Source organism: Choloepus didactylus, chromosome 2, assembly GCF_015220235.1.
Source record: "Choloepus didactylus isolate mChoDid1 chromosome 2, mChoDid1.pri, whole genome shotgun sequence".
Lineage (NCBI taxonomy): Eukaryota > Metazoa > Chordata > Mammalia > Pilosa > Megalonychidae > Choloepus > Choloepus didactylus.
This window is the reverse complement of record NC_051308.1, coordinates 55806090-55833423: the sequence shown is the minus strand read 5'-3', so window position 1 is coordinate 55833423 and position 27334 is coordinate 55806090. Positions and strand designations below refer to the sequence as shown.

The 27334-nt window shown below is 39.7% G+C and overlaps 1 protein-coding gene across 1 annotated transcript in view; it reads right to left on the bottom strand.

Annotated features, from left to right (window-relative positions):
- LOC119511636 (non-histone chromosomal protein HMG-17-like) overlaps positions 1 to 27106 on the bottom strand; it is a 34267-nt gene extending 7161 nt beyond the window's left edge. Inside the window, exon 1 of the mRNA XM_037806141.1 lies at positions 27052 to 27106. Within this exon, the coding sequence (XP_037662069.1) occupies positions 27052 to 27106 (55 nt within the window). The remainder of the gene's footprint in view (positions 1 to 27051) is intronic.
- Between the last annotated feature and the right edge of the window lie 228 nt (positions 27107 to 27334).

Here is a 27334-nt window from a genome sequence, read left to right as displayed (position 1 = left end):
CAGATTGGAGCCGACTAATTGGCTGGGGCTGACAGATTCCGAGTCAAGTTGGCCGAGGCTCATGTCTGGGATTCTAAAACAGAAGGGAGGGTCAAGAGAGGCAGGGAATGGACCTGGCCGACTGTGAGGGGATCTGGTGGAGAAGGTGCAGCGCACCATCCCGAGGTGGACAGGAGCAGGTGGTTAGGGGGCCAAGAAAATTACTGAGGAGGGAGGCTGATGCGGGCTGAAGTAAATGGAGAGCAGGCTGGGGCACTGCGGCTGAGGACCTCCTCTGGAAAGACTGGTTTCTTTGAGGAAGCTCTAGTACAGCCATCTACCTTATTTTTAAATCTATTTCTTCTTTGTCGTCTTCTTTTTTTAAAATCAAACCAATACATGGTTATAGAATTTTTTTCCTAATTAAATAGTACCCATAGGTCTATTTTAAAAAATAATAATGATCATCTGTTGTATCTCTCCTTTCTGAATTTTTGCTCCCCAGAAACCACTGCTTTCAATTCTTTTCACTGTTTCTTTTGTTTCCTGACTTTTCTCCTGCTACTTTTTGTTTTTCCAGTTTAAGTTTTTTGGTTCTTATTATGGAAGATGAGGATTTTGTTCTCTTATGCCACCCTTTCCCCCATTGCCACCACCCCAAACATTCCCACAATCCCTTCTCCCCATCCTCCCAATATTGTATTGTCTCTTTGTGAGTGAAATCATATTCAGTGTTTATGATATGATCATGAAAATGTAATCCACTACTGAGCTAGAGGATTCAATAAAATTATTTCACTATTTTGGACTACTTTATGCATCACATGGAGTTAATAATTGCCACATTTTTTTTGTTGTTGTTTGGTTGGTTGTCTAGGTTTCTGTGTACTTTCACAGATTCATTCTTGAGCTCCCTGGCAGAACAATAAAAGTCACTTGGTATGTGCAAACATATCAAGCAATTTACCTGTTTCTTTCTTTGTTTTCCCTTGGACTTTCCCCTCCTAATGCTCTCTGTTCTTCTGCTCCATCTAACTTCTAGCTCTCTAGGCTTGCTGTAAAACGGTCACTGGGAGCTTCCTTTCATCCGTTATCTGGGAATTAACTTTTCCTCTCTATTGTGTTGTCTTCTGTTTTCTGGCTTTCATGTTTTTTTCTTTATTGGTTTATTCACTCCTATTGTCCTATTATCTTCAAGTAGCTTCTTTTAAAAAGATAATAGGGAGGTTAGTTTTTAAAACCGTGCGTATCTGGAAATGGCTTTATGTATTCTTTTTTACAGCTTGATTGAGATATTTTTCACATACTGTAAAATCTGCCTTTTTAAAGTGTACAGTTCAGTGGTTTTTAATATATTCACAGAGTTGTAAGGCATGACCACAATCTAATTTTAGAAAATTTCAATACCTCCCCCAAAAGAAAGCCATTACACATTAGCAGTCATTCACTACCCCTCACTTCCTACACCCTCCCCAATTCCATCCTCAGGAAATCACTATTCTACTTTATGTCTCTCTGGATTTGCCAATTCTGGACATTTCACATAAATAAAATCATATAATACTCGGTCTTTTGTGACCAGCTTCTTTCACTTAGCATAATGTTTTCAAGGTTCATCCATGTTGTAGCATGGATCAGTATGCATTCTTTCTTATTGCTGAATAGTATTACATTGTGTGGATATATCACATTTTATTTGTCCATTCATCAGTTGATGAACATTTAGGTGGTTTCCACTTTTTAGTTATTTTGAACAATACTGCTATTTCAGTTTGCTAAGTCTGCCAGAATGCAATATACCAGTAATGAGTTGGCTTTTCAACTGGGGATTTATTAGCTTACAAATTTACAGTTCAAAGTCCATGAAAATGCCCAAATTAAGGCATCAAGAGGAAGATACCATCTCTGAAGAAAGGCCACCAGCATGTGGGACATCACTGACACATGGGAAGGCACGTGGCTGGGATCTGCTGGTCCTTCTCTCCCAGGTTTCGTTGCTTTCATCTTCTGGCTTCAGTGACTTCCCCTCTCAGCTCCTCCAGGGGCTTTTTCTCTGTAAGCTCTCTCTGGGCTTTTGCTGTCTTTTAATCCCCCCCCCCCCCCCCACACACACACAAAAGGACTCCAGAAAAAGGATTAAAACCCATCTTGAATGGGCTGGGTCACATCTTGATTGAAATAGTCTAACCAAAAGGTCCCACCTACAAGAGGTCTGCACCCGCAGGAATGAATTAAAAGAGCATGGCCTTTTCTGGGGTACATAACAGCCCCAAACTACCACAAATGCTATAAATAAACATTTCTGTTTAAGTTTTTGTGAGGGCATATGTTTTCATTTTTCTTGAGTAGATTCCTAGGAGTGGAATTGCTGGGTGATAGGATAATTCTATACTTAACTTTCTGAGGAACCGCCAAACTGGTTTCCCTAGCGGCTGCACTATTTTACATTCTCACCAACAATGAGCAATCATTCCTATTATTCCCCATCCTCTCCAGCACTTGTGACTTTCTTTTCTTTTTTTTTTTAATAATAGCCATTCTAGTGGGTGTGAAATGGTATCTCCTTGTGGTATTAATTTGTATTTTCCTAATACCTAATGATGTTAAGCATCTTTTCTTGTGCTTTTTTTCTATTTGCATATCTTTTTGGAGAAATGTCTATTCAAGTCCTTTGCCTATTTTAATTGTGTTGTTTGTGAGTTGTAGTATTTCTTTTTATATTCTGGTTATTAAACCCTTATTGGATATGTGGCTTCCAAATATTTTCTCCAATTGTGTAGGTTGTCTTTTTACTTTCAAAATAAAGTCCTTTTAAGCACAAAAGTTTTAATTTTGATGAGGTCCTACTTATCCATTTTTTCTTTCATTTCTTGTGCTTTGTAAAGTCTAAGGAACCATTGCCTAACACAAGGTCATGAAGATGCTGCCTTATGTTTCCTTCTAGGACTTTTATAGCTCTGGTTCTTATATTTAGGTCTTTGATCCATTCTGAGTTGATTTTTGTATATGGTGTGAAATAGGAGTTCACCTTTATTCTTTTTTACCTATGGGCATCCAGTTTTCCCAGCACCATCAGTTAAAGAGTCTATGTTTTCCCAACTGAGTGGTGTGCTGGTTTGAATGTATTATGTCCCCCAAAACACCATTATCTTTGATGTAGTCTTGTGTGGGCAGGCATGTCGGTGTTGATTAGATTGTAATTCTTTGAATGTTTCTGTGGAGATGCATCCCACCCAGCTGTAGGTGATGACTCTTATTGGATAGTTTCCATGAAGGTGTCACCCCACCCATTCTGGGTGGGTCTAAATTAAATCACAGGAGTCATATAAATGAACTGACAAACAGAAGGATCTCAGTGCAGCTGAGAGTGACATTTTGAAGAGGAGCTACAGCCAAAAGGGACACTTTGAAGAACACACTGGAACTGAGAGAGTAGCTTCAGCTTACAGAGACATTTTGGAGATGGCCGTTGAAAGCAGACTTTTGCTCCAGAGAAGCTAAGAGAGGACAAATGTCCCAAGAGCAACTAAGAGTGACATTTTTGAGGAGCTGAAGCCGTTTTGAAACCAGAACTTGGAGCAGATACCAGCCACGTGCCTTCCCAGCTAACAGAGGTTTTCCAGATGCCGATGGCCATCTTCCAGTGAAGGTACCCTATTGTTGATGCATTACCTTGGACACTTTATGGCCTTCAGACTGTAACTGTGTAACCAAATAAACCCCCTTTTATAAAAGCCAATCCATTTCTTGTGTTTTGCATTCTGGCAGCATTAGCAAACTAGAACAAGTGGTCTCAGCACACTTGTCAAAAATCAGTTGGCCATGAACATGAGGATTGATTTCTGAACTCTCAGATTGATCCCACTGGCCTATATGTCTGTCCTTGTGCCTATACCATGCTGTTTTGATTACCGTGGCTTTAAAATAAGTTTTAAGATCAGGAAGTGTGAGTCCTCAATTTCATTCTTTATTTTCAAGATGTCTTTGGCTATTCAGGTCCCTTACTTTTCCATATAAATTTGAAAATCAGCTTTACCACTTTTGCAAAGAAGGCCGTTGGAATTTTGATTGGGATTGGATTGAATCTGTAAATCGCTTTGGGTAGAAATGACATCTTGACAATATTTAGTCTTTCAATCCTGAACACAGTATGTCTTTCCATTTATTTAGGTCTTCCTTGATTTCTTACAGCAATGATTTGTAGTTTTCTGTATACAAGTCTTTTGTGTCCTCAGTTAGATTTATTCCTAGATAATAGATTCTTTTATTTGCTATTTTAAATTGAATTTTTTATGATTTCTTCTTTAGATTGTTCATTGCTTGTGTATAGAAATACTACTGATTTTTGAGTGTTGATATTGTATCCTGCTGCTTTGCTGAATTTGTTTACTAGGTCTGAGAGCTTTGTTGTAGATTTTTCAGGTTTTTCTGTGTATAGGATCATGTCATCTGCAAATAGGGAAAGTTTCACTTCTTCTTTTCCAATTTGGATGTCTTTTATTTCTTTTTCTTGCCTAATTCCTCTGGCTAGGACTTCCAGTGCACTGTTGAATAACAGGTGACAATGGACATTCTTGTCTTGTTCCTGATCTTACAGGGGAAACTTTCATGTCATTAAGTAGGATGTTAGCTGTGGGCTTTTCATATATGCCCTTTAGCTTGTTGAGGAAGTTTCTTTCTATTACTAGTTTTCTAAGTGTTTTTATCAAGAAGGGTGCTGGGTTTTGTCAAATGCCTTTGCTGCATCAATTGGAATGATCATCTGGTTTTTTTCCTTCATTCTGCTAATGTAGTGAGTTACATTAATAAATTTTCTTATGTTGAAACATTCTTGCATACCTGGAATAAATCCCATTTGATTATGGCATATAAATCTTTTGTGTTCTTTCAATTAAGTTTACTAGTATTTTGTTGAGGATTTTTGCATCTATATTCAAAAGGGATATTGTCTGTAATTTTCTTTTCCTGTGGCATCTTTATCAGGCTTTATCAGAATTGTGATGACCTCATAGAATGAGTTAGAAAGTGTTCCCTCCTCTTCAATTTTTTGGGAAGAGTTTAAACAGGATTGGTCTTAATTCTTCTTGGAATGTTCGGTAAAATTTCCCTGAGAAGCCACATGGTCCGGGGCTTTTCTTGGTTGGGAGATTTTTGCAGACTGATTCAGTCTCTTTACTAGTAATTGGTTTGTTAATAGCTTCTATTTCTTCTTGAGTCAGAGTAGGTAGTTTGAGTGTTTCTAGGAATTTGTCCATTTCATCTAGGTTGTCTAACTTGTTGGCCTACAGTTGTTTATTGTATCCTTTTATAGTCCTTTTTATTCCTGTGGGATTGGTAGTAATTTCCTCTTTTCATTTCTGATTTATTTGGGCCCTCTCTTTTTCTTTGTCAGTCTGGGTAAAGGTTTGTTGATTGTAATTTATTCACTTCCAGATATTTCCTAATTTTCCTTGTGATTTCTTCTTTGACCCAGTGGTTGTTTAAGAGTATGTTGTTTAATTTCTACATATTTGTGAATTTTCCATTTCTCCTTCTGTTGTTGATTTCTGGTTTCATTCCATTGTGGTCAGAGGATATACATTGTATAATTTCAATACTTTTGAATTTATTGAGACTTGTTTTGTGACCTAAAATATGATCTATCCTGGAGAATGACCCATGTGCTCTAGAGAAGAATGTGTATTGTGCTGTTGTTTCGTGATGTGTTCTATACCTATCTTAGGTCTAGCTAGTTTAGCATAACATTCAAGTCTTCCATTTCCTTATTGATATTCTGTCTAGATAGTCTATTCATTTTCAAAAGCAATGTATTGAAATCTCTTATTGTTAATGTAGCCCCATCAATTTCTCCCTGCAAATCTGTCTGTATTTGCTTTATATATTTTGGGGCTCTGCTGTTAGGTGCACATATATTTACAATTGTTATGTCTTCTTGTTGAATTGACCCCTATACTAGTATATAATGACCTTCTCTGTCCCTTGTAACTGTTTTTGACTTAAAGTCTAGTTTACCTGATATTAGCATGGCTGCTCCAGCTCTCTTTGGTTTACTACTTGCATGGTATATCTTTTCCCATCCTTATTCTTTCTTTTTTCTTTAATTCAATTTTATTGACATATATTCAGACACCACACAGTCATCCATGGTGAATAATCAGTTATTCACAGTTCCATTATATAGTTGTGCATTCATCACCACAATCAACTTTTGAACATTTTCATTACCACACACAAAAAGAATAAGAAAAAAGGTTAAAGTAAAAAAGAACACCCAAAACATCCCATACCCCCAATCCACCCCTATTATTTATTTACTTTTTGTCCTCATTTTTCTATTCATCTGTCCATACACTGTATAAAGGGAGAGGGAGCCACAAAGTCTTCATAATCACATGGTCACACAGTGTAAACTATTTAGTTATATAATTTTCTTCAAGAATAAAGGCCATTGGGTTACAGTTCAACAGTTTCAGGTATTTCCTTCTAGCTATTCCAATGCACTAAAAACTAAAAATGGATATCTGTATAATGCATAAGAAAAACTCCAGCATGACCTCTTGACTCTATTTGAGATCTGTTAGCCACTGAAACTTTATTTTGTTTCATTTCTCATCCCCCTTTTGGTCCAAGAAGGCTTTTTCAATCCCATGATGCCAGGGCCAAGCTCATCCCCACAAGTCATGTCCCACTTTGCCAGGGAGATTTACATCCCTGGAGTCAGGTCCCACATAAGGGGGAGGGCAATGAGTTTACCTGCAGAGTTGGCTTAGAGAGAGAGGCCACATCCGAGTAACAAAAGAGGTTCTCTGGGGGTGACTCGTAGGCACAATTATTAGGTAGGTTTAGACTCTCCTTTGCAATAACAAACTTTGTAAGTGTAAGCCCCAAGATTGAGAGCTTGGCCTTCTAAATTGGTAGCCCCCAATGCTTGTGAGAATATCATTAATTCCCCAGGTGGGGAAGTTTAATATTTCCACTTTTTCCCCCAGTCCATCCTTTCTCTTTCAACTACTTATGTCTTTGAATTTAAGGTGAGTCTCTCATAGCAGCATATATTTGGGTCATGTTTTCTTAATTCATTCTGCCAATATGTGCCTTTTGACTGGAGAGTTACCCATTTATATTTAAAATAACTGCTGATAACGCAATACTTTCTTCTGCCATTTTGTTATTTTGTCTTGTAAGTCATATCTTTTTGACTCCCAATTCTTCTGTTAAGGCCTACTTTCATATTTATTTGCTTTTTTGTATTGTATCATTTTGAGTCCCTTCTCATTTTCCTCTGAATATATTTTTCATGTATTTTGTTTGTGATTGCCATGGGATTAAAATTAACATCCTAAATCTATAACAATCATACTAATTTATCTTCAATAGTGTACACATACCCTGGTCCTATATCCCTCCATCCCTTCACCTTCTTTATTGTATTTACTACAAATTATATCTTCCCCGTCACTGCTCATCCCTTTTCCCTGGCCCCTGGTAACCTGTAATGCACTTTCTGTCTCTCAGAAGTTGCATATTCTTAGTATTTAATATAGGAGAATCATATTTGTCCTTTTGTATCTGGCTTATCTCGTTCCATATGATGTCTTCAAGGTTCATCCATCTCAGCATGTATCAGCACTTCATTCCTTTTTATGGCTGAAAAATATTCCATTGTGTGTATACACCATATTTTGTCTGCCCATTCATCTGTTGATGGACACTGGGTTGGTTCCACTTTTTGGCTATTGCTAATAATTTTGCAATGAACGTTGGTATACAAATACCTGTTGAATCCCTGCTTTCAATTCTTTTGGACAATATCCAGAAGTAGAATTGCTGGGTCATACGGAAATTCTATGTTTAACTTGTTGTGGAACCATCCACCTGTTTCCACAGTAGCTTCACTGTTTTACATTCCTACCAACAATGTACAAGGATTCCTATTTCTCTGCATCCTTACCAATATTTCTTATTTTCTGTTGTTTTCAATGATAGCCATCCTAAGCCATCCTAGTGGGTGTGAAGTAGTATCTTGTGGTTTTGATTTGAATTTCCCTAATGACTAATGATTTGAATTTTTTTGCATGTGCTTATTGACCATTTGTATATCTTCTTTGGAGAAATGTCTATGCAAGTCCTTTGCCCTTTTTATTTTTTTTTAATTTATTTATTTATTTTTAAATCTTCATTTTATTGAAACATATTCACATACCATGCAGTCATACAAAACAAATCGTACATTTGATTTTTCACAGTACCATTACATAGTTGTACATTCATCACCTAAACCAATCCCTGACACCTTCATTAGCACACACACAAAAATAACAAGAATAATAATTAAAGTGAAAAAGAGCAATTAAAGTAAAAAAGAACACTGGGTGCCTTTGTCTGTTTCCTTCCCCTATTTTTCTACTCATCCATCCATAAACTAGACAAAGGGGAGTGTGGTCCTTATGGCTTTCCCAATCCCATTGTCACCCCTCATAAGCTACATTTTCATACAATTGTCTCCAAGATTCATGGGTTCTGGGTTGTAGTTTGATAGTTTCAGGTATCCACCACCAGCTACCCCAATTCATCAGAACCCAAAAAGGGTTGTCTAAATTGTGCGTTAGAGTGCCCACCAGAGTGACCTCTTGGCTCCTTTTGGAATCTCTCTGCCACTGAAGCTTATTTCATTTCCTTTCACATCCCCCTTTTGGTCAAGAAGATGTTCTCCATCCCACAATGCCGGGTCTACATTCCTCCCCGGGAGTCATATTCCACGTTGCCAGGGAGAGTCACTCCCCTGGGTGTCTGATCCCATGTAGGGGGGAGGGCAGCAACCCCACCTTTCAATTTGCCTTTGCCCTTTTTAAAACTGGCTTGTTTGTCTTTTTGTTGTTGAGTTGAAGGAGTTCTTTATATCTTCTGAATATTACAGATATATGTTTTCCAAATATCTTCTCCCATTCTGTTGTTTTTCTTTTTGCTTTATTGAGAATGATTTTATATACACAAATGTTTTTAATTTTAATGAAATCCAATTTATCTACTTTTCCTTCTGCTGAATATGCTTTTAGTGTAAAGGCTAAGAATCCGTTGCCTAATGCAATGTCCTATAGATGTTTTCCTATGCTTTCCTCTAAGAGTTTTATAGTTTTAGGCCTTACATTTAGGTCATTGATCCATTTTGAGTTGAGTTTTGTGTATGGTGTGTGGTAGGGTCTACTTCATTCTTTCCCATGTGGAAATCCAGTTTTCCCAATGCCATATGTTGAAGAGGCTAATTTTTCAACTTGAATAGCCTTGGCACCCTTGTCCAAAATCAATAGGCCAAAGATGGGGATGAGAACTAAACTCTCAATTCATTTCACTGGCCTATATGTTTGTTCTTGTGCCAGTACCACACTGTTTTGATTACTGTAGATTTGTAATAAGTTTTGAGTTTTGATATTGAGAAGTACGAGTCATCTCCATTTTGGTTCTTCTCTTTCAAGATGGTATTGACTAATCAGGGCCCCTTGCCCTTCCCATATAAACTTGATTATTGGCCTTTCCATTTCTGCAAAGAAGGCTGTTGGAATTTTGATAAGGATTTTATTGAATATGTAAATGATTTGGGGTAGTATTGGCATCTTCCAATCCACAGGATGTCTTTCCATTTATTTAGGTCTTCATTAATTTCTTTCAGCAATGTTTTGTAGTTTTAAGTGTACAGGTATTTCACATCACTGGTTAAATTTATTCCTGGATATTTTATTATCTTAGTTGCTATTGTGAATAGAATTGTTTTCTTGATTTCCTTTTTGAATTGATCATTGCTGGTATACATAAACACTGTTTTTGCATGTTGATCTTGCACCTTGCCACTTTGCTGAATTGGTTTATTAGCTCTAGAAAGTTTTTTATAGATTACTTGATATTTTCCCTATATAGGATCATGTCATCTGTAAATGGGGATAGTTTAACTCTTCTTTTCCAATGTGGGTACTTTTCATTTCCTTTTCTTGCCTAATTCCTCTGGCTAGAAATTTCAGTTCAATGTTGAATGGCAATGATGAATGTGGGCATCCTAGTCTTGTACCTGATCGTATGGGGAAAGTATTCAGTCTTTCACCATTGAGTACTGTTCCAGTTTGCTAATCCTGCCAGAATGCAAAACACCAGAAATGGATTGGCTTTTATAAAAGGGGGGTTATTTGGTTACATAGTTACAATCTTAAGGCAATGAAGTGTCCAAGGTAACACATCAACAATTGGGTAGCTTCACTGGAGGATGGCCAATGGTGTCTGGAAAATCTCTGTTAGCTGGGAAGGCATGTGGCTGGCATCTGCTCCGGAGTTCTGGTTTCACAATGGCTTTCTCCCAGGACGTTCCTCCCTAGGCTTCAGCTCCTCAAAAATGTCGCTCTTAGTTGCTCTTGGGGCATTTGTTCTCTCTTAGCTTCTCAGGAGCAAAAGACAATCTCCAAAATGTCTCTGTAAGCTGCAGCTCCTCTTTCAGCACCTGTGCATTCTTCAAAGTGTCCCTCTTGGTTGTACAACAGTTCCTCCTTCTGTCTGAGCTTATGTAGTGCTCTAGTAAACCAATCAAGGACCATGCTGAATGGGCAGGGCCACATTTCCATGGAAATAATCCAATGAAAGATCTTGTTCACAGTTGAGTGATCGTGTCTCCATGGAAACATCCAATCAAAAGTCTCCAACCCAAACAACACCAATACGTTTCCTGCCCACACAAGACTTCATCAAAGATAATGGCGTTTCGGGGGACATAATACATTCAAACTGGCACAAGCATGATGTCAGCTATGAGTTTTCATATATGCCCTTTGTCAGTTTGAGGAATTTCCCTTCTATCTCTAGTTGCTGGGTGTTTTTTTAATCAAGAAAGTTTGCTGAATTTTATCAAATGTCTTTTTGAATCAATTGAGGTGATCCTATGTGGTTTTTCTTTTCCTTCATTCTATTAATTTAGTGTGTTACATTCATTTATTTTTCTTATGATGAACCGTACTTGATTTCCTGAGACAAATCCCCTTTGGTCATGGTATATATAGCTGTAGATTTTTTGTAGGTTTTCTCTATCAAGTTAAGGAAGTTCTCCCTGTATTCCTATTTTTCTGAGAGTTTAAATATATATGTAATGAATGGGTGTTGACTTTTGTCAAATGCCTTTTCTGCATCAATTGATATGATCATGTGATTTCCTTTCTCCAGCATATTAATATGGTGGATTATGTATTTTTTCAGTCTATTTTTTCTCAGTTGTTTAGATTGGGTAATTTTTTATGCAATTTTATTGAGATATAAAAACATAACATATAATCATTCAAAGTATACAATCAGTTGTTCATAGTATCATCATGTAGTTGTACTTGCATCACCACAAACTTTGAACATTTTCATTACTCAAAAAATAAAATAAAAATTAAAATAAAAAACAACATCCAAAACACCCATTCCCCTCCTCCCCCCATTGTTCATTTAGTTTTTTTAAAAATACAGTTTGAGATATATTTGCATACCCTACAGTCATCCACAGTATACAATCAGTTATTCACAGCACCATCATACAGTTGTGTGTTCATCACCAGAATCAATTTTTGAAACTTTTCCTTACTCCAAAATAAAAATAAAAGCAAAAAGAACACCTAAACCTTTCCAGTTCCTCCACCCCACCCTATTCCTCATCTAATTTTTGTTCCCATTTTTCCACTCATCTGTCCATACACTGGATAAAGGGAGTGCAAGCCACAAGGTTTTCACAATCACACAGACACACTGTGCAAGCTACATAGTTATACAATCATCTTCAAGAATCAAGGTCACTGGGTTGCAGTTTCACAGCTTCAGGTATTTCCCTCTAGCCATTCCAACATACTAAAGACTAAAAGGTGATATCTATATATAGCGCATTAGAATACCCTCTAGAGTGACCTCTCAACTCCATTTGAAATCTCTCAGCCACTGGAACCTTATTTTGTTTCATCTCTCCTCCCCCTTTTGGTCAAGAAGATCCTCTCAGTCCCACAGTGCTGGGTCCAGGCTCATCTCCAGGAGTCATTTCCTGTGTTGCCAGGGGGATTTGCACTCCTGGGTGTCATGTCCCACATAGTGGGGAGGGTAGTGAATTCACCTGCCGATTGGGCTTAGAGAGAGAGGCCACATCTAAGCAACAAAGAGGCTCTCTGGGGGGGGGGGGGGGACTCCTAGGCACAATTTTAAGTGGGCTGTGCCTCTCCCTTGCAGCACCTAGTCTCACAAGGGAAAGTCCCAGGATTGAGGGCTTGGCCCACTAAATTTTCCAGCAATGTTTGCTGGAAAAATCAGCAATAGCCCAGATGGGGAGGTCCAACTAGATTGGGTAATTTATTTTGTTCTGTCTTCAAGTTCACTGATTCTTTTTCTCTGTTCTCTACATTCTGCTGTAGAGTCCAACCACTGAGCTTTTTAATTTTAGTTATTGACTTTTTCAGTTAAAAAAAAATCCCATTTAGTTCTTTATATCTTTATTTCTCTGCTGAAACTTTCTTTTATTCGTTTGCTTCAAGCATGTTCAATAAATTGCTCATTGAAGCATTTTATCATAGTTGCTTTAAAATTTTTGTCAGATAATGCTAACATCTCTGTCATCTTGGCATTGGCATCGATTGATTTTTTTTCCCCCATTGAGTTAGAGAACTTCCTGGTTTTTGGTATAGTGAATGAATTTTTATCGAAACCTGGACATTTCACATTATTTTATGAGACCCTCGATCTTATTTCAACCATTTGTTTTCACTGGCTATTTACGACATTGCTCCAGCAAGGTAATGGGGGTAGAAGTCCAGGTTCCCCACTTGGCTCCACTGACACCCGAGGGAGGGAGGTTACTGCTGGGTGGGGGTGTGAGTTCTAGCCTCTTTATTTTCTCCTCTGGCACAGGGATGAGGCATCCTCATTACTCCTGGGAGATGGTAAAAGTCCTGACTCTCCAATAGGTGTCCAAGCTCCCCAAAGGTCTCCACTGACACAGTGGAGGAGGAGGGAGGCCTGTTCCCAGCCAGGAGAGATGAAAATCCTGGCACCCTACTTGGACTCCTCTGGCACCACCCCACTAGGGGTGTTACGGCACCTCATTGCAGCCTTGCTAGGGTGAAGTCTAGGTTCCCCACTCAGCCTTTGCTTGCATGGGCAGAGTTGGGGTCACAGTTTTTCTGCAGCTTAGTTGGAGTAGAGGAGTTATTGTCTAAAGGCTTTCTGTCTTGCTAGGCTACTGGCTAGAGACAGTAGGCTTTTGTTGGGATTGTTGTTGTTGTCTGTACCTATTGGCAATTCTGGGTTGCCAGGTTCTCCAGCACCCAATCAGCCAAGGAAGCAAAAGGAAAACCCAGGAAACTCATAGCTGTGTTTTTCCTCAGATCTCAAGACTCCTAGCCTGGCTGCCTTCTCTCTAGCTTTCAGAGATTTATGATTGTTTTATATATAATGTTCAGGGTTTTTAGTTGTACTTGGCAGGAATAATAGAGAAAAGTACATCTACTCCACCTTCCCAGAAGCGGAAGTCTCCAATTACATGATTTTATCCATTTCACAAATGAGGAAACAGACTCATTTATGTATGCCTCAAATCACAGAATTTGGTGCAGGATACAGACTACCACGGAGCTGCTTCTGCTGCTAGAAATAAGGATACTTCCTAGACTGGGAGGCCCCAGAACCTATCAGAGCCAGCAGTGGAGGTCCCAACCACCCACAAGATGTGGTATGCCCCAAACCACACAGCTAGTCAGTGGCAGATCTGTAACGCAATCTCACGTTCTTCTGATTCTACAACTGGTATTTCACCTGTGTCACACAGGTCCATGGGACCTAGGTACAAATATAAGAGTGGTCACATGAGATAAGGGTTAGACTTGCTTCTCATGGATTCAGAGGATAGAACTGTCCAATCTTAGAATAGAAACCATGCATCATTGCTGCACTCAAACAGGGTCTCTAAAGCTGTGTTTCATGGACCGACCACCTGTGTAAGAATTACAACTTTGTCTGTTAGGGATGCATATATCTTGACCCAACAATAGACCCACCCCTCAATCTCCAGGTGATTCGTGTATGTGTCCCATGAAGATTGTTAACTACTGTTGTAGAGAAAAGAGGGGAGAAATCCATGTTTCTTTGACCTCTTTAAACTGAGACTCTACGATTCTCTTGAAGCAATTGCACCAATCACCCCACCCCAGTGAATGCCCGTGCTGCTTGCTTAATTTCTGATAAAAGTAGCCTTGTGAGCAAGGCCTACCCTGTCCTGGCTTACAGGAACTCATCACCAGCCTTGGGTATCAGGGAGCTTCCTCCAGGGAAAGGAAGATTGGTGGGGAGAAGGGTGGAGGGAGGGGCCTGGCCAGAAGCAGCAGACAGTAAGAAACTAATGGGATTAATACTTGGGATTCATTAGCTGAAGATTCTGGAATCTTTCCAGCCCTCTCCAGCAAATGGCCCAAACTGCCCCCTTAATAGCATTAAGTGAAATTGCAAATCAGACGCCGGCTGCATCAATCTCCTGGGGGGTGTCTCTGCAGACATTGTGCAGTGGGGGTAGGGACGATCCTCCAGCAGGACTCTGCCAGCATCTGCAGGACGGGGTCCATTCAGCCAGTTGTACTCCTACCCTGGTCAGGAAGGAAGCAGGTCTGCATGGTGGTCAAAGCTTATTCCTCACTCATTCCCCCAACCCCACCCCATAGCCTGAAAGGGGAGCCAGACAGAGGCAAATGGTCTGTCCCAGAAATTGACATGGCCACCAAATTTAGGCTGGAGTGGTGTCCTGGCCGAGATGCATGTAGATTGGTGCTGGGAAGGACTTTCTTCTTTCCAACATAACCAGAGTCCCTGAAAATCCTAGAGGCCTCAGGGAAACAAGAGGGGGCTCTCATCCACTGGGTGAGCCCCCTATGAAGGCAATGTGGAGCATGGAGGTTCACAGTTTGGTGACTTGAGTTACTTCCCATCCCTTTCAGCGTATGGGTTCCCACAGCTCCTGACTCCATGGGAAGTTCATGGAATCTTGCAGTCCTGCTGTCTGGTCAGGCCACACGCTCATGTTCTCCACAGCCTTGGCCATGGGGCTTGATGGTGACCCATCATCTTCACTCTTCTCTCCAGTACAAGCCTTGATGACCTCATCTCCCCTGCCCTTCCTTTCTTTTAGGAGAAGAGAGGGGAAGATAACCAAGCCAGGCCCAGAAGTGGGAGCAGAAGTATAAGCAGTGGGGGTTCCTCTGCAGTGGCTGCGCCCCCAGAGAACCAGGGCTGGTAGCCAGACAGGGAGCACCTCAGCTTCTTGGGTGCTTTTGGATAGGTAGCAATCATCAGCGTAGCCACCTGAGTCTCATTGGTCAGGCCTTGCCTCCTGCCAGGTACAGTGTCTTAGCCCCTCACTGAGACCAATCAGCCGCACAGTCAGCAGTAGAGTGGGCCCAAAGCTATTTCCTCATGGCATTTTCAAGCAGGGAGTAGGGGGTAGCAACGGATTTAGAACATTGTACATTTCCCTGGGCTCTCTGAGAGTCCCGTGGCATCCCAACCCCACAGCCAGTCGGCCTCCAAAGGTGGGCATGGGTGGTGGGCCTAAGTGTATACGTGCAGGGCCTGCTGCAGCTTCCATATACTTGTTTGCATGCACAAGTAAGCATGTGATTCACACAGGTGTTTCTAGGAGCCAATGAATGATGTTTGTTACATCAAAATGAGAAATCAATTCTGGTAATTAACCAGTTTCTTCAATTCTAATATGCCATTGCTGATAGGACACACCATTGATTTAATAGCTGCTTCAAAAAAAGAGAAAGAATTTTACAATACCAATGCACATCTATTCTTCTTATTAGAGAATTGTAGGTTTACAGAACAATCATGCATAAAATGCAGGATTCCCATACACCACGCTATTATTAACACCTTGTATTGGTGTGACACATTTGTTACAATTCAGGAAAGTACGTTTTTATAATTGTACTATTAATTAGTCCATGTTTTAAGCTAGGTTCACTGTGTTGTCCAGTTCCATGGATTTTGTTCCTTTAATGTTTATTCTAGTAACATAAATACAACCTAAAATTCCCCTTTAAACCACAATCAAAATACATTTCAGTTCTGTTAATTATATTCACAATGTTGTGCTATGATCACCACCATCCATTACCAAAACTTTTCCATCATCCCAAATAGAAACTGTGCACATTTAAAGCCTTAACTCTCTATTCGCTAGGCCTACCACATCCCCTGTAAATCTATATTCTAGATTTTGACTCTATGAGTTTGCTTATACTGATTATTTCATATCAGTGAGATCACACAATATTTATCCTTTTGTATCTGGCTTATTTCACTCAACATGATGTCTTCAAGTTTCATCCATGTTGCATGTATTAGAACTTCATTTCTTTTGAAAGCTGAATAATATTCCATTGTGTGTATTAACCACATTTTTTTATCCATTCATCAATTCATGGATTCTTGGGTTGCTTCCATCTTTTGGCCAATTGTAAATAAGGCTGCCATGAGCATTGGGTGCAATTATCTGTTCGAGTCCCTTCTTTCCATTCCTTGGGGGTATATATCTAGAAATGGGATTGCCGGGTCATATGGTAATACTATACTTAGCTTTCTGAAGAACTGCCAAACTGTCACCCACAGTGGCTGCATCATTTTACATTTTCACCAAAAATGAATGTGTTCCTATTTCTCCACATCCTCTCTAACACTTGGAATCTCCCATTTATTAGATAGTTGCCATTCTTGTGGGTATGAACTGGTATGTCATTGTGGTTTTGATTTGCATTTCCCTAATGGCTAATGATGTTGAGTGTGTTTCATGTGCTTTTTGGCCATTTGTATATCTCCTTTGGAGAAATGTCATTTCAAGTCTTTCAACCATTTTTAAAATTGGATTGTTTGCCTTGTTGTTGAGTTGTAGGATTTCTTTATATATTCTTGATATTAAACCCTAACTAGATATATGGTTTCAAATATTTTCTCCCATTTAGTAAGTTGTTTTACTTTCATGATAAATTTCTTTGAGGCACATAAGTTTATAATGTTGATGAAGTCCCATTTATCTATTTTTTTTCTTTTGTTGCTCGTGCTTTGGGTGTAAAGTCTAAGAAACCATTGCCTAACACAAGGTCCTGAAGATGCTTCCCTATTTTTCCTTTTGGAGTTTTATAGTTCTATGTCTTATATTTAGGTCTTCAATCCATTTTGAGTTGATTTTTGTATATGGCATAGGGTAAGCTCCACCTTTATTTCTTTTCAAATGGAGAGCCAGTTTTCCCAGCACCATTTGATGAAGAAACTGTTTCAGTTTGCTAAAGCTGCCAAAGTGCAGTATACCAGAAATGGGTTGGCTTTTTCAATGGAGATTTATTAGGTTACAAATTTATAGTTCTAAGGCCATTAAAATGTCCAAATTAAGGCATCAAGAGGTAGACACCTTCTCGGAGGAAAGGCCAATGGCTTCCACATTTCCTCTGTCACATGGAAGGCACATGGCTAGCTCTGCTGAATCGTTGTCTTTCCCAGGTTTAGCTTCAGGTTTCAGTGGCTTTCTCCAAAATATCTCTGGGCTTCTGTCTTAGCTCCTGTGGGTCCTTGCTTGCTTCTCCCAGGGACAAACTCTGGATTACACATCTTAGCTTCTCTGCAAAATGCATCTCTTCAGCTTCTCTCTTAGTTTCTCTGCTTGTTTCTCCTGGGGCATTTCTGTCTCTTGGTTCCTGTCTAAGCATCTCTCTGCTCTCTTCAAAATGTCTCTGCCTTTTATCCTCTCATAGGGGATGCCAGTAAAGACAATTAAGACCCACCTTGAATGGGCTGGGTCACACCTCCATGGAAACAATCTAATCGAAAGGTCCCACCCACAATAGGTCACAAAATTGGATTAAAAGTGCATGGCCTTTTATGGGGTACAAAATAGATTAAAATCAGCACACTATTCTTTCCCAATTAAGTGGACTTTGCTCCTTTGTCCAAAATAAATTGGCCATAAATGTGAGATTTGATTTCTGAGCCCTCAATTTTTAAAAAATTATTTTAATGCAATTTTATTGAGATATACTCACACAACATATAATCCATCCAAAGTATATAATTGATGGCTCACAATATCATCATATAGTTGTGCATTCATCACCACAATCAATTTTCAAACATTTTCATTACTCAAAAATAAAGAAAAAATTAAAAATAAGTATATTAACTAAAAAGAACACCCAAACCATCCAATACCCCTTATCCCGCCTATTATTTATATATTTGTGTCATTATTTTATTACTCATCTGCCCACCCACTGGTTAAAGGGAGTGTCAGTCACCAGGTTTTCACTATTGTATGATCACACAATAAAAGCTATATAGGTATATCAAGAATCAAATCTACTGGATTACCATGCAACAGATTCTGAACCCTCAATTTGATTCCATTGTTCTATATGTCTGTCCTTGTGCAAGTACTAGGCAGTTTTGTTTACTGTGGCTTTGTAATGTTTTTTTAAAATTAATTTTATTGAGATATATTCACATACCATGCAGCCATACAAATCAAAGTGTACATTCAATTGTTTTTGTGATAAGTTTTAAGAATAGGAAATGTGAGTCCTACAACTTTGTTCTACTTTTTCAAGATGGCTTTGATTATTTGGGGTCCTTACCTGTCCATATAAATTTGATGATTGTCTTTACCATTTCTGCAAAGAAGGTTGTTGGAATTTTGATTGGGATTGCATTGAATCTGTACATTGCTTTGGTTAGAGTTGACATTGTAACGATATTTGATCTTCCCATTCTAAACACAGAATGTCCTTCAATTCCTTCTTTGATTTCTTATAGCAATGTTTTGTAGTTTTCTGTGTACAAGTGCTTTACATCCTTGGGTAGATTTATTTCTAGACAGTTGATTCTTTTAGTTCCTATTGTAAAAGGAATTTCTTTCTTGATTTCCCTTCAGATTGTCCATTGCTTGTGTATAGAAACAACACAGATTTGGGGTTGCTGATCTTGTGCTCTGCTACTTTGCTGAATTCATTTCCTAGTTCTACGAACTTAGTTGTAGATTTTTTAGGGTTTTCTGTATATAGGATCATGTCATCTGCAAACAGAGGAAGTTTCACTTCTTTCTTTTCAATTTGGGTGTTTTTTTATTTCTTTTTCTTGCCTAATTCCTCTGGCAAGGACTTCTAGTGCTATTTTGAATAACAGTGGTGAAAGTGGATATTCTTGTCTTGTTCCTCATCATAGAGAGACAGCTTTCAGTTTTTTGCCATTGAGTATGATGTTAGCTATGTGCTTTTCATATACATCCTTTATCATGTTGAGGATGTTTCCTACTAATCCTAGTTTTCTGAATGCTTTCTTCCGAATGCTGGGTTTTGTCAAATGCCTTTGCTGCATCAATAGAGATGTAATGTGCTGTATTACATTAATATTCTTACGTTGAACCATCCTTGCATACCTGGGATAAATCCCACCATGACAGGTAAATATTTTGTGCTCTTTTGGACTCTCTTTGTAGTATTTTGTTGAGGATTTTTGCATCCATATCAATAAAGGAACTTGTCTGTAATTTTCTTTTTTTGTGGTATCTATATCAGGCTTTGGTGTGAGGGTGATGTTGGCCTCCCAGAATGAATTACGGAGTATTTCCTCCACTTCAATTTTTTTGGAAGAGTTTGAGCAGGATTGGTCTTAAGTTTTCTTGGAATGTTTGGTAAAATTCCCCTATGAAGCCATGTGGTCCTGGACTTTTCTTGATTGGGAGGTTTTTGATGACTGATTCTATCTCTTTACCAGTAATTGGTTTCTTGAGATCTGTATCTTCTTGAGTCAGTGTAGGTAGTCTGAGTGTTTTTAGGAATTTGTCCATTTCATCTAGGTTACCTAACTTGTTGGCATACAGTTGTTCATTGTATCCTTTTACCATCTTTTTATTCCTGTGGGATTGGTAGTAATGTTCCCATTTTCATTTCTGATTTATTTATTTGTGTCCTTTCTTTTTCCTCGTCAGTCTAGCTAAAAGCTTGTCCACATTACTGATTTTCTTGTAGAACCAACTTTTGGTTTTGTTGATTCTCTCTCTCTCTCTTTTTTTTTATGCTCTATTTCTTTTACCTCCCCTCTAATCTCTGCTATTTCCTTCCTTCTGCACACTTTGAGTTTTGTTGGCTCTTTTCTAGATCCTCTAGTTTTAATATTAGGTCTCTGCTTTGAGATTCTTCTTTTTTTAATGTAAGTATTTAGAGCTACAAGTTTCCCTCCTAGCACTGTCTTTGCTGCATCCCGTAAGTTTTGGTACATTGTGTTTTCATTATATACACTCCCAAATATTTCCTAATTTTCCTTGTGTTTTCTTCTTTCACCCAGTGGTTGTTTCAACAGTATGTTTTTTGATTTCTACATATTTGTGAATTTTCCATTTATCCTTCTTTTATTGATTTCTAGCTTCATTCCTTTCTGGTCATAGAATATTCATTGTATGATTTCCATACTTTTGAATTTATTGAGACTTGTTTTGTGACCTAAAATATGATCTATCCTGGAGAATGACCCATGTGCACCAGAGAAGAATGTGTATTCTGCTGCTGTGGGTGAAGTGTTCTATATATATCTGTTAGGTCTAGCTGGTTTAGCATATCATTCAAGTCTTCTATTTCCTTATTGGTGTTCTGCCTAGATAGTCTATCCATTTTCAAAAGTGGTGTATTAAAATATCCTATTGTTAAGGCAGAACTGTCTATTTCTCCCTTCAAATCTGTCAGTATTTGCTTCATATATTTTGGGGCTCTGCTGTTAGATTCACATATATTTATAATTTTTGTATCTTCTTGTTTATTTGACCCCTTTATCAGTACATAATGACCTTCTTTGTCCCTCATAACTGTTTCTAAGTTAAAGTCTATTTTATCTGATATTAGTATGGCTGCCTGAATTCTTTTTTGATTACTGCTTGCACGGTATACTTTTTCCCATCCTTTCACTTTCAACTACTTGTCTTTGAATTTAAAGGGACTCTCCCATGGACAGCATATATTTGGGTCATGTTTTCTTAATCTATTCTGCCAATATCTACCTTTTGACTGGAGAGTTATCCATTAAGATTTAAAATAACTGCTGATAATGCAATACTTTCTTCTGCTATTTTATTATTTTGTCTTTGTATATCTTACATCTTTTTGACTCCCAATTCTTTTGTTAATGCTTTCTTTCATATTTATTTGATTTTTTGTTTTGTACCATTTTGAGTCCCTTCTCATTTCCCTCTGAATATATTTTTCATGTGTTTTCTTTGTGGTTGCCATGGTATTAAAATTTAACATCCTAAATCTGTAAGAATCACACTGAATTTCATACCAATTTATCTTCAATAACATACACATACCGTGTTTCTATACCTTTCTATCCCCTGTCTATTTTGAACTTGTTGCAAATTATATCCTTATATTGCCTATCCAAAACCATAGATTTAGCATTACTTTTTATGCATTTTCCTTTTAGCACCTATAAGAATAGGAAGTAGAGCTACCTACTAAACAATACAATAGTATTGAAGTTCATAATTACCCAAATGGTTACCCTTACTAGAGGTCTTTATTTCTTTATGCCACTTTGAACTACTATCTTGTGTCCTTTCCTTTCAGTCTGAAGAGCTCCCTTTGGCATTGCTTGTAGGGCTGGTCTAGTGGTGATGAACTCCTGCAGCTTTTATTTATCTGAGAATATTTTAATCTCACCCTGATTTTTTGATAGAAAGTCTCACCATATAGAAATTCTTGTCTGGCAATGATTTCTTTCAGCACTTTAAGTATTTCAACCTACTGCTCTCTTGCCTCCATGGTTTCTGATGAAAAATCAGCCCTTGGTCTGATTGAGACTCCCTTGCTCATGACATGTTGCTTTTCTCTTGCAGTTTTCAGAGCTCTCTTTGTCTTTTGCACTTGACAGTTTGATTAATATGTGACAGGGCATATTTTTCTTCAAGTTTTTCTGTTTAGTGTTCTCTGAGCTTCTTGGATGTCCATGTTCACATCTTTTGCTAAATTTGGGATGTTTTCTGTCATTATTTCTTTGACTATTCCGTCTGCCCCTTTCTGCCTGCCTTCTCTTTCTGGGACCCCCATTATGTATATATTGGTATGCTTGATGGTGTCCCAGAGGTCTCTTAGGCTATTTTCACTTTTTGTAGTTCTTTTTTCTTTCTGCTCCTCAGCTGATTATTTCTTTTGCCAATTCCAATCTGCTGATGAAACCCTCTAGGGAATTTTTCATTTCAATTATTGTGGTCTTCAACTCCAGTAGTTCTGTTTGGTTCCTTTTGAAAATTTCACTCCTTTTATTGGGATTTGCATATTGTTCATTCTTTGTTCTCCTGATATCCTTTAGTTCTTTCTCTGTATTTTCCTTCATCTTTGTGGGCATATTGAAGATCATTTTTTAAAAGTCTTTGTCTGATATGTCCACAGTTTGGTCTTTGTTGATGTTTCCTGGATTTTTACCCGCTACCTTTGGATGGGCCATCATTTCCTGTTTCTTTGTTTGTCTTGTCATCTTTCATTGCACACTGTAAATTTAAATATTTTTAAATGTTAACTCTGGTACTTATTCCCTGAGATGTCTGCATCTTGAGTTTGTCACTGTCTGGTGATATGACAGAGGTTTTCTTAAATGTCAGCCCTCCTGTCAGAAAGGTCCACCCAAGATGAATGCAAAGTGCAGGGTCCTCCCTGTCTTTTCCTGGGCCCATGTCTTGTCCTGGCCTCTAAGCTTGCTAGTGGCCTTAGAAGCCTTCTGTTCACAGGAGTATGAATTCCCCCTCTATTTCCCAGGGGACAGAACTTCTCCCTCTCTAGGGTGTTCCTCTGCAGGTCTTAAAACAGGTAAGCCTTTGCCCCAGGCTCTCCATCTGAATTGTATCTTACACTGCTTTCCTTAGCTCAAGCTGCTTTTGCCTGGAGGGCAAATTTGGGGTGGGCGTGGGGGTGGGGTAAGGCACACAGGAAGGAGGGGAGTTTCCCAAGTCAGTCTTTGCAGGCAGAGCAAGGCCAGGGACCCACAAAGGGAGCCCAGGCCAGTTCTAAACTGCCCTGCAAGGGGGATGAAGAGGGGCCAGGAATGGTGCCAGAGCTTCTTCCAAAGCTCCCAAAGCTGCACTGCACTTTCTGACCTGCCCAGCAAATGCAACCCTTCCACTGTCCTCCCCAGGTCTGAGACAGTGAACGGTCTTTATGTCTCCTCCTGCCACCTTTGCCAGGGTGGGTTACAACAATGGTCGCCCTCAGAGCCTGGCCCCCCTCAGAGCTGGGGCCCCCAGAGATCTGAAGTGGTGAAACAACAGTCATGATAAGCAATCAGCCCGTGCCCACCCAGATCTTGAGGAAGTGGATTTTTATATCCCTTTCTGGCACCAGCAAGCTATGCTGGGGGCTAGACCCCACTGCTGCCTGCTATGAGAGTAGGGGGTGGGTGACAGTAACTGCCCCTGCAGAGAGTGCAATTTATCATAATTTACCAGCCTCTTCCTCCTGCTCTTCCCTGGATGCTGTACAGTGTTCTACTGGACTCTGGAGTTTTGAAATAGTTGATTCAGACAGTTGCTGTCTGTTTAATAGTCTGTCAGAGGGACTGACTCCTAGAGCTTCCTTCTCTGCCATATTCCCACAGGTCTCCCAAATAGGAATTTTGTACATCTATTTTAAGACACATCCATATTTCAGAAATATTAAAATGTGTGTAGGGGAAAGAGGAAGATGCATATTATAATTAAGAGGAAATGGTAATTGGGAGATAGTCAAACCAATTGCCTGACTGAAGTCATCTTTAAATGCAGAGTGATTCATCGAGTTGTGGGAGAAATCCTTTTTAGGTGGTGGATTTTTGTAGGGGTGTGGGCACCCTGCCCAATGACTCCACCACCTCGAGTTACATCACTGCATCCTACTCTTAGCTGGTCCTCACAGGGCCCCTTCCCATAGTCCTCATATTCACTAGCACATCAGGCATCTGATTCTAATGAAGTGGCTGCCAGAATTAAAGACGAGATCCTCATTTCCTTTTATCTGAGCTCAGTTCCTCCCCTCCGTTTCCCAGGGATTCAGATCATCATGCGATTTGCACCATCATGAGAGACCTATACCTCATAGCTTTACCAAAAAAAGTTGGACACTCTTCTCCTGCCCATCATCCCAGGTGAGCAATGAATGAAACTGTTATCAATTGCCCCCCGCCTCTCCTGCATTCCATCTCAGTATACTCCAGTGTGAGGCCAAACTGTCTGTCACTATCTCTCCAGTACTCCAGGCTTCTTCCTAACTGCAGACTGGAGGACCTTGGGTGCCCCTGACCAATGCTTTGATCTATTGCTCTGAAGAGGAAATATGATGGGCTTTAGACACACTCTTGGTTGTGTTATGGACCAAACTTAATAATAATCCAGCAGGACACCAGGTCTTTGGTATGGGGTGGAGTTTCCCACTCAGAAACTGGTAGGAAAAACCAGCTTTGCATTCATACTGGTTTGCACTGGGTGAACAACCAGGGGAATGGGGTGGTCCAGAAAGAGGAGAGTCCAGAAAAAGGCTTAAGAGGGGAATATCTTTATTGAGGTCCTAGAGAAGAATCCTGGTATAAAAGAGGCAGGGCAGATTTCAGGTGTCCCTTATAATACCCCCCAGTTCTCAAAACTTTCCACTTACACGTGATTTCTCTATTTTCCATTCAGTGGTTCTCAACCTGGGTTTTCAGGTACTGCCCCTGCTGGTGTTGGAAATGCTTGGGGGAGTTTTTGTTGTCACGATGACTGGGGACTTGACTGCCTTTTAGTAGGCTTGGTGAGGGGTGCTAAGAATCCTGAAGTTCTTAGGATAGTCTTGCACATGGGAAAATTTCCCATCCCAAATAGATAGACGGTTTAAGCCACATCAGTCCCTGCACTGTTTCACCTGGCCTAGGGGCACACCTCTCTCCTCCCGAGGCTGGCCTAAGTGTGCCTTGACTGCCGTTACCCTGGATCAGACAGTCCTATTTGGAATTTTCAAACAGAACTTTCTCGGGAAACTAAGAGACGACTGATGGGAATTATCAAAGAAAGCAACAAAACATAAAAACAGATAAGCCTCAGCAGATTTCTGAGTCTGAGTCTAAGGAAGCCCTAGGCTATTTTGTCTAGCTACAGAAGCACTTTTTTAACTCATATTTTTCTTCATTGAAACAATGTATGAGGCTCAGAGGCCTTGTTTCTCTCCTTACTGTAAGGTCACCACAGCCATTGTGATTCAGGCTGGCCCCAATGTTGTCCTGGTGGAATGTTTAACTTTGCATAGTCCTGTTCCTAGACCTCTCTCCGCGTGTGACCCAGAAAGACATGGGCTGAATCCACACCAGTCTCCAGCTGCCCTGGCCTTCTGGATGCTTTCCCATCTCTGGTCCCTCCACTGTCCCTCCACTTAGACCAGGCCTGTCTAAGCAAGATGTGGTCTTCTCTTTCATCTTTTAGGGTAAGGCTGAGGTAATGCTAAGCTGTAATGGAGTACTCATAAACTCTCATGGTTTAACACAATGAAAGTTTGTTCTTCACTCAACATCTAAAATTAGTGTTCAGGATTGGTAGCAACTATCCCCCAAGTGGTAATTCTGGAGCCCAGGCTCCTTCCATCTGGTGATTCCTCTGTCTTCAATACTTGGCTTCCAAGTTTGCCATGCTCGTCTATATCAAGCCTGCAGAAGAGGAGAGAGCATGGAGAATTTTCTGTGAGCAGTTTCCATGGGCCAGGCCTGGAGTTGTCACACATTACTTTTGTTCATTCTATTGGCTGGAACACAGACACATGGCCTCACTTGGCTGCAAAAGAGGCTAGGAAGGGTAGTCTAGTTGTATGTCTGGACGGATGAAAATTTGGGTTCGAGGCCAGTTACCAGGACCCTTATCTATGTCTGGGCTTCTAAAAGACCTGCTGGAATTTTTCTCTACCATTTCTGGCTGGTTTAAAGCAATTCCCTGATTAAGAATACATGGATGGGTTTTTTGTTATCATTTTGTTTTGTTTTTAATGAGGTCTGGTTTTCACCTATTGTTCTAGTTTGCTAAAACTGCCAGAATGCAAAACATCAGAAATGGATTGGCTTTTATAAAGGGAGTTTATTTGGTTACAAAGTTACAGTCTTAAGGCCATAAAATGTCCAATGTAAGTCATCAACAATCAGGTATCTTCACGAGGAGGATGGCCAGTGGTGTCCGGAATACCTCTATTAGCTGGGAAGGCACGTGGCTGGCATCTGCTCCAAAGTTCTGGTTTCAAAATGGCTTTCTCCCAGGATGTTCCTCTCTAGGCTGCAGTTCCTCAAAAATGTCACTCTTAGTTGCACTTGGGATATTTGTCCTCTCTCAGTTTCTCTGGAGCAAGAGTCTGCTTTCAACGGCCATCTTCAAAATGTCTCTGTTAAGCTGAAGCTCCTCTCTCTGCTCCTGTGCATTCTTCAAAGTGTCCCTCTTGGCTGTAGCTCCTCTTCAAAATGTCACTCACAGCTGCACTGAGTTCCCTCTGCCCGTCAGCTCATTTATATGGCTCCACTGATCAAGGCCCACCCTGAATGGGTGGGGCCACGCCTCCATGGAAATATCTCATCAGAGTTTTCACCTACAGTTGGGTGGGGCGCATTTCCATGGAAACAACCTAATCCAAACGTTCCAACATAATCCCCACTAATATGTCTGCCCCACAAGATTGCATCAAAGAATATGGCTTTTTCTGGGGGACATAATACATTCAAACCAGCACACCTATTATTCTTGGTTAGTTTTTCTGGTCTGTATCACATATATCACATTAGATGGTGCATATCACCTCAGTCTGGTTCAGCAAATTAATTCATCCTGAATTCCTTTTTAAAGACATATCTCCAATTAACTGACTCATTTTTCCTTAACCCCTTGGATTCAGCTTCTGATAATAAAAAAATCACTCCTAAGACGTAAAGTGATTCTCTGACAGAGAGCTTGTTTGCTGAGCAATGATGATTGACCTGCCCTGGACTCAACTCCTACTTAGTGTTAGCTCATATTCTCACCTCCGTCCACTTCTGGAGGCTCCTCTGCCTCCTTCTCACTGTGCCTTCTCGCCATGCCTGCCCTCATCCAACAGATGTCCTCCACTCCATCCACGGCTTCCTAGGACCCAGTTCCAATCTTTTCTGCATGCAGGAGCCTAGGCAGATATCCCCTACCGTAACAATAATTTAAAAAATTAATTGTATTTTGCTCATGCTTCAAATAAAGTAGCACTTACCATGTTGTTTGACTTCTTTTGCTAAAGGACTTTTTCCCTCTAGACTGCAAGCCTTTGAGGGTAAG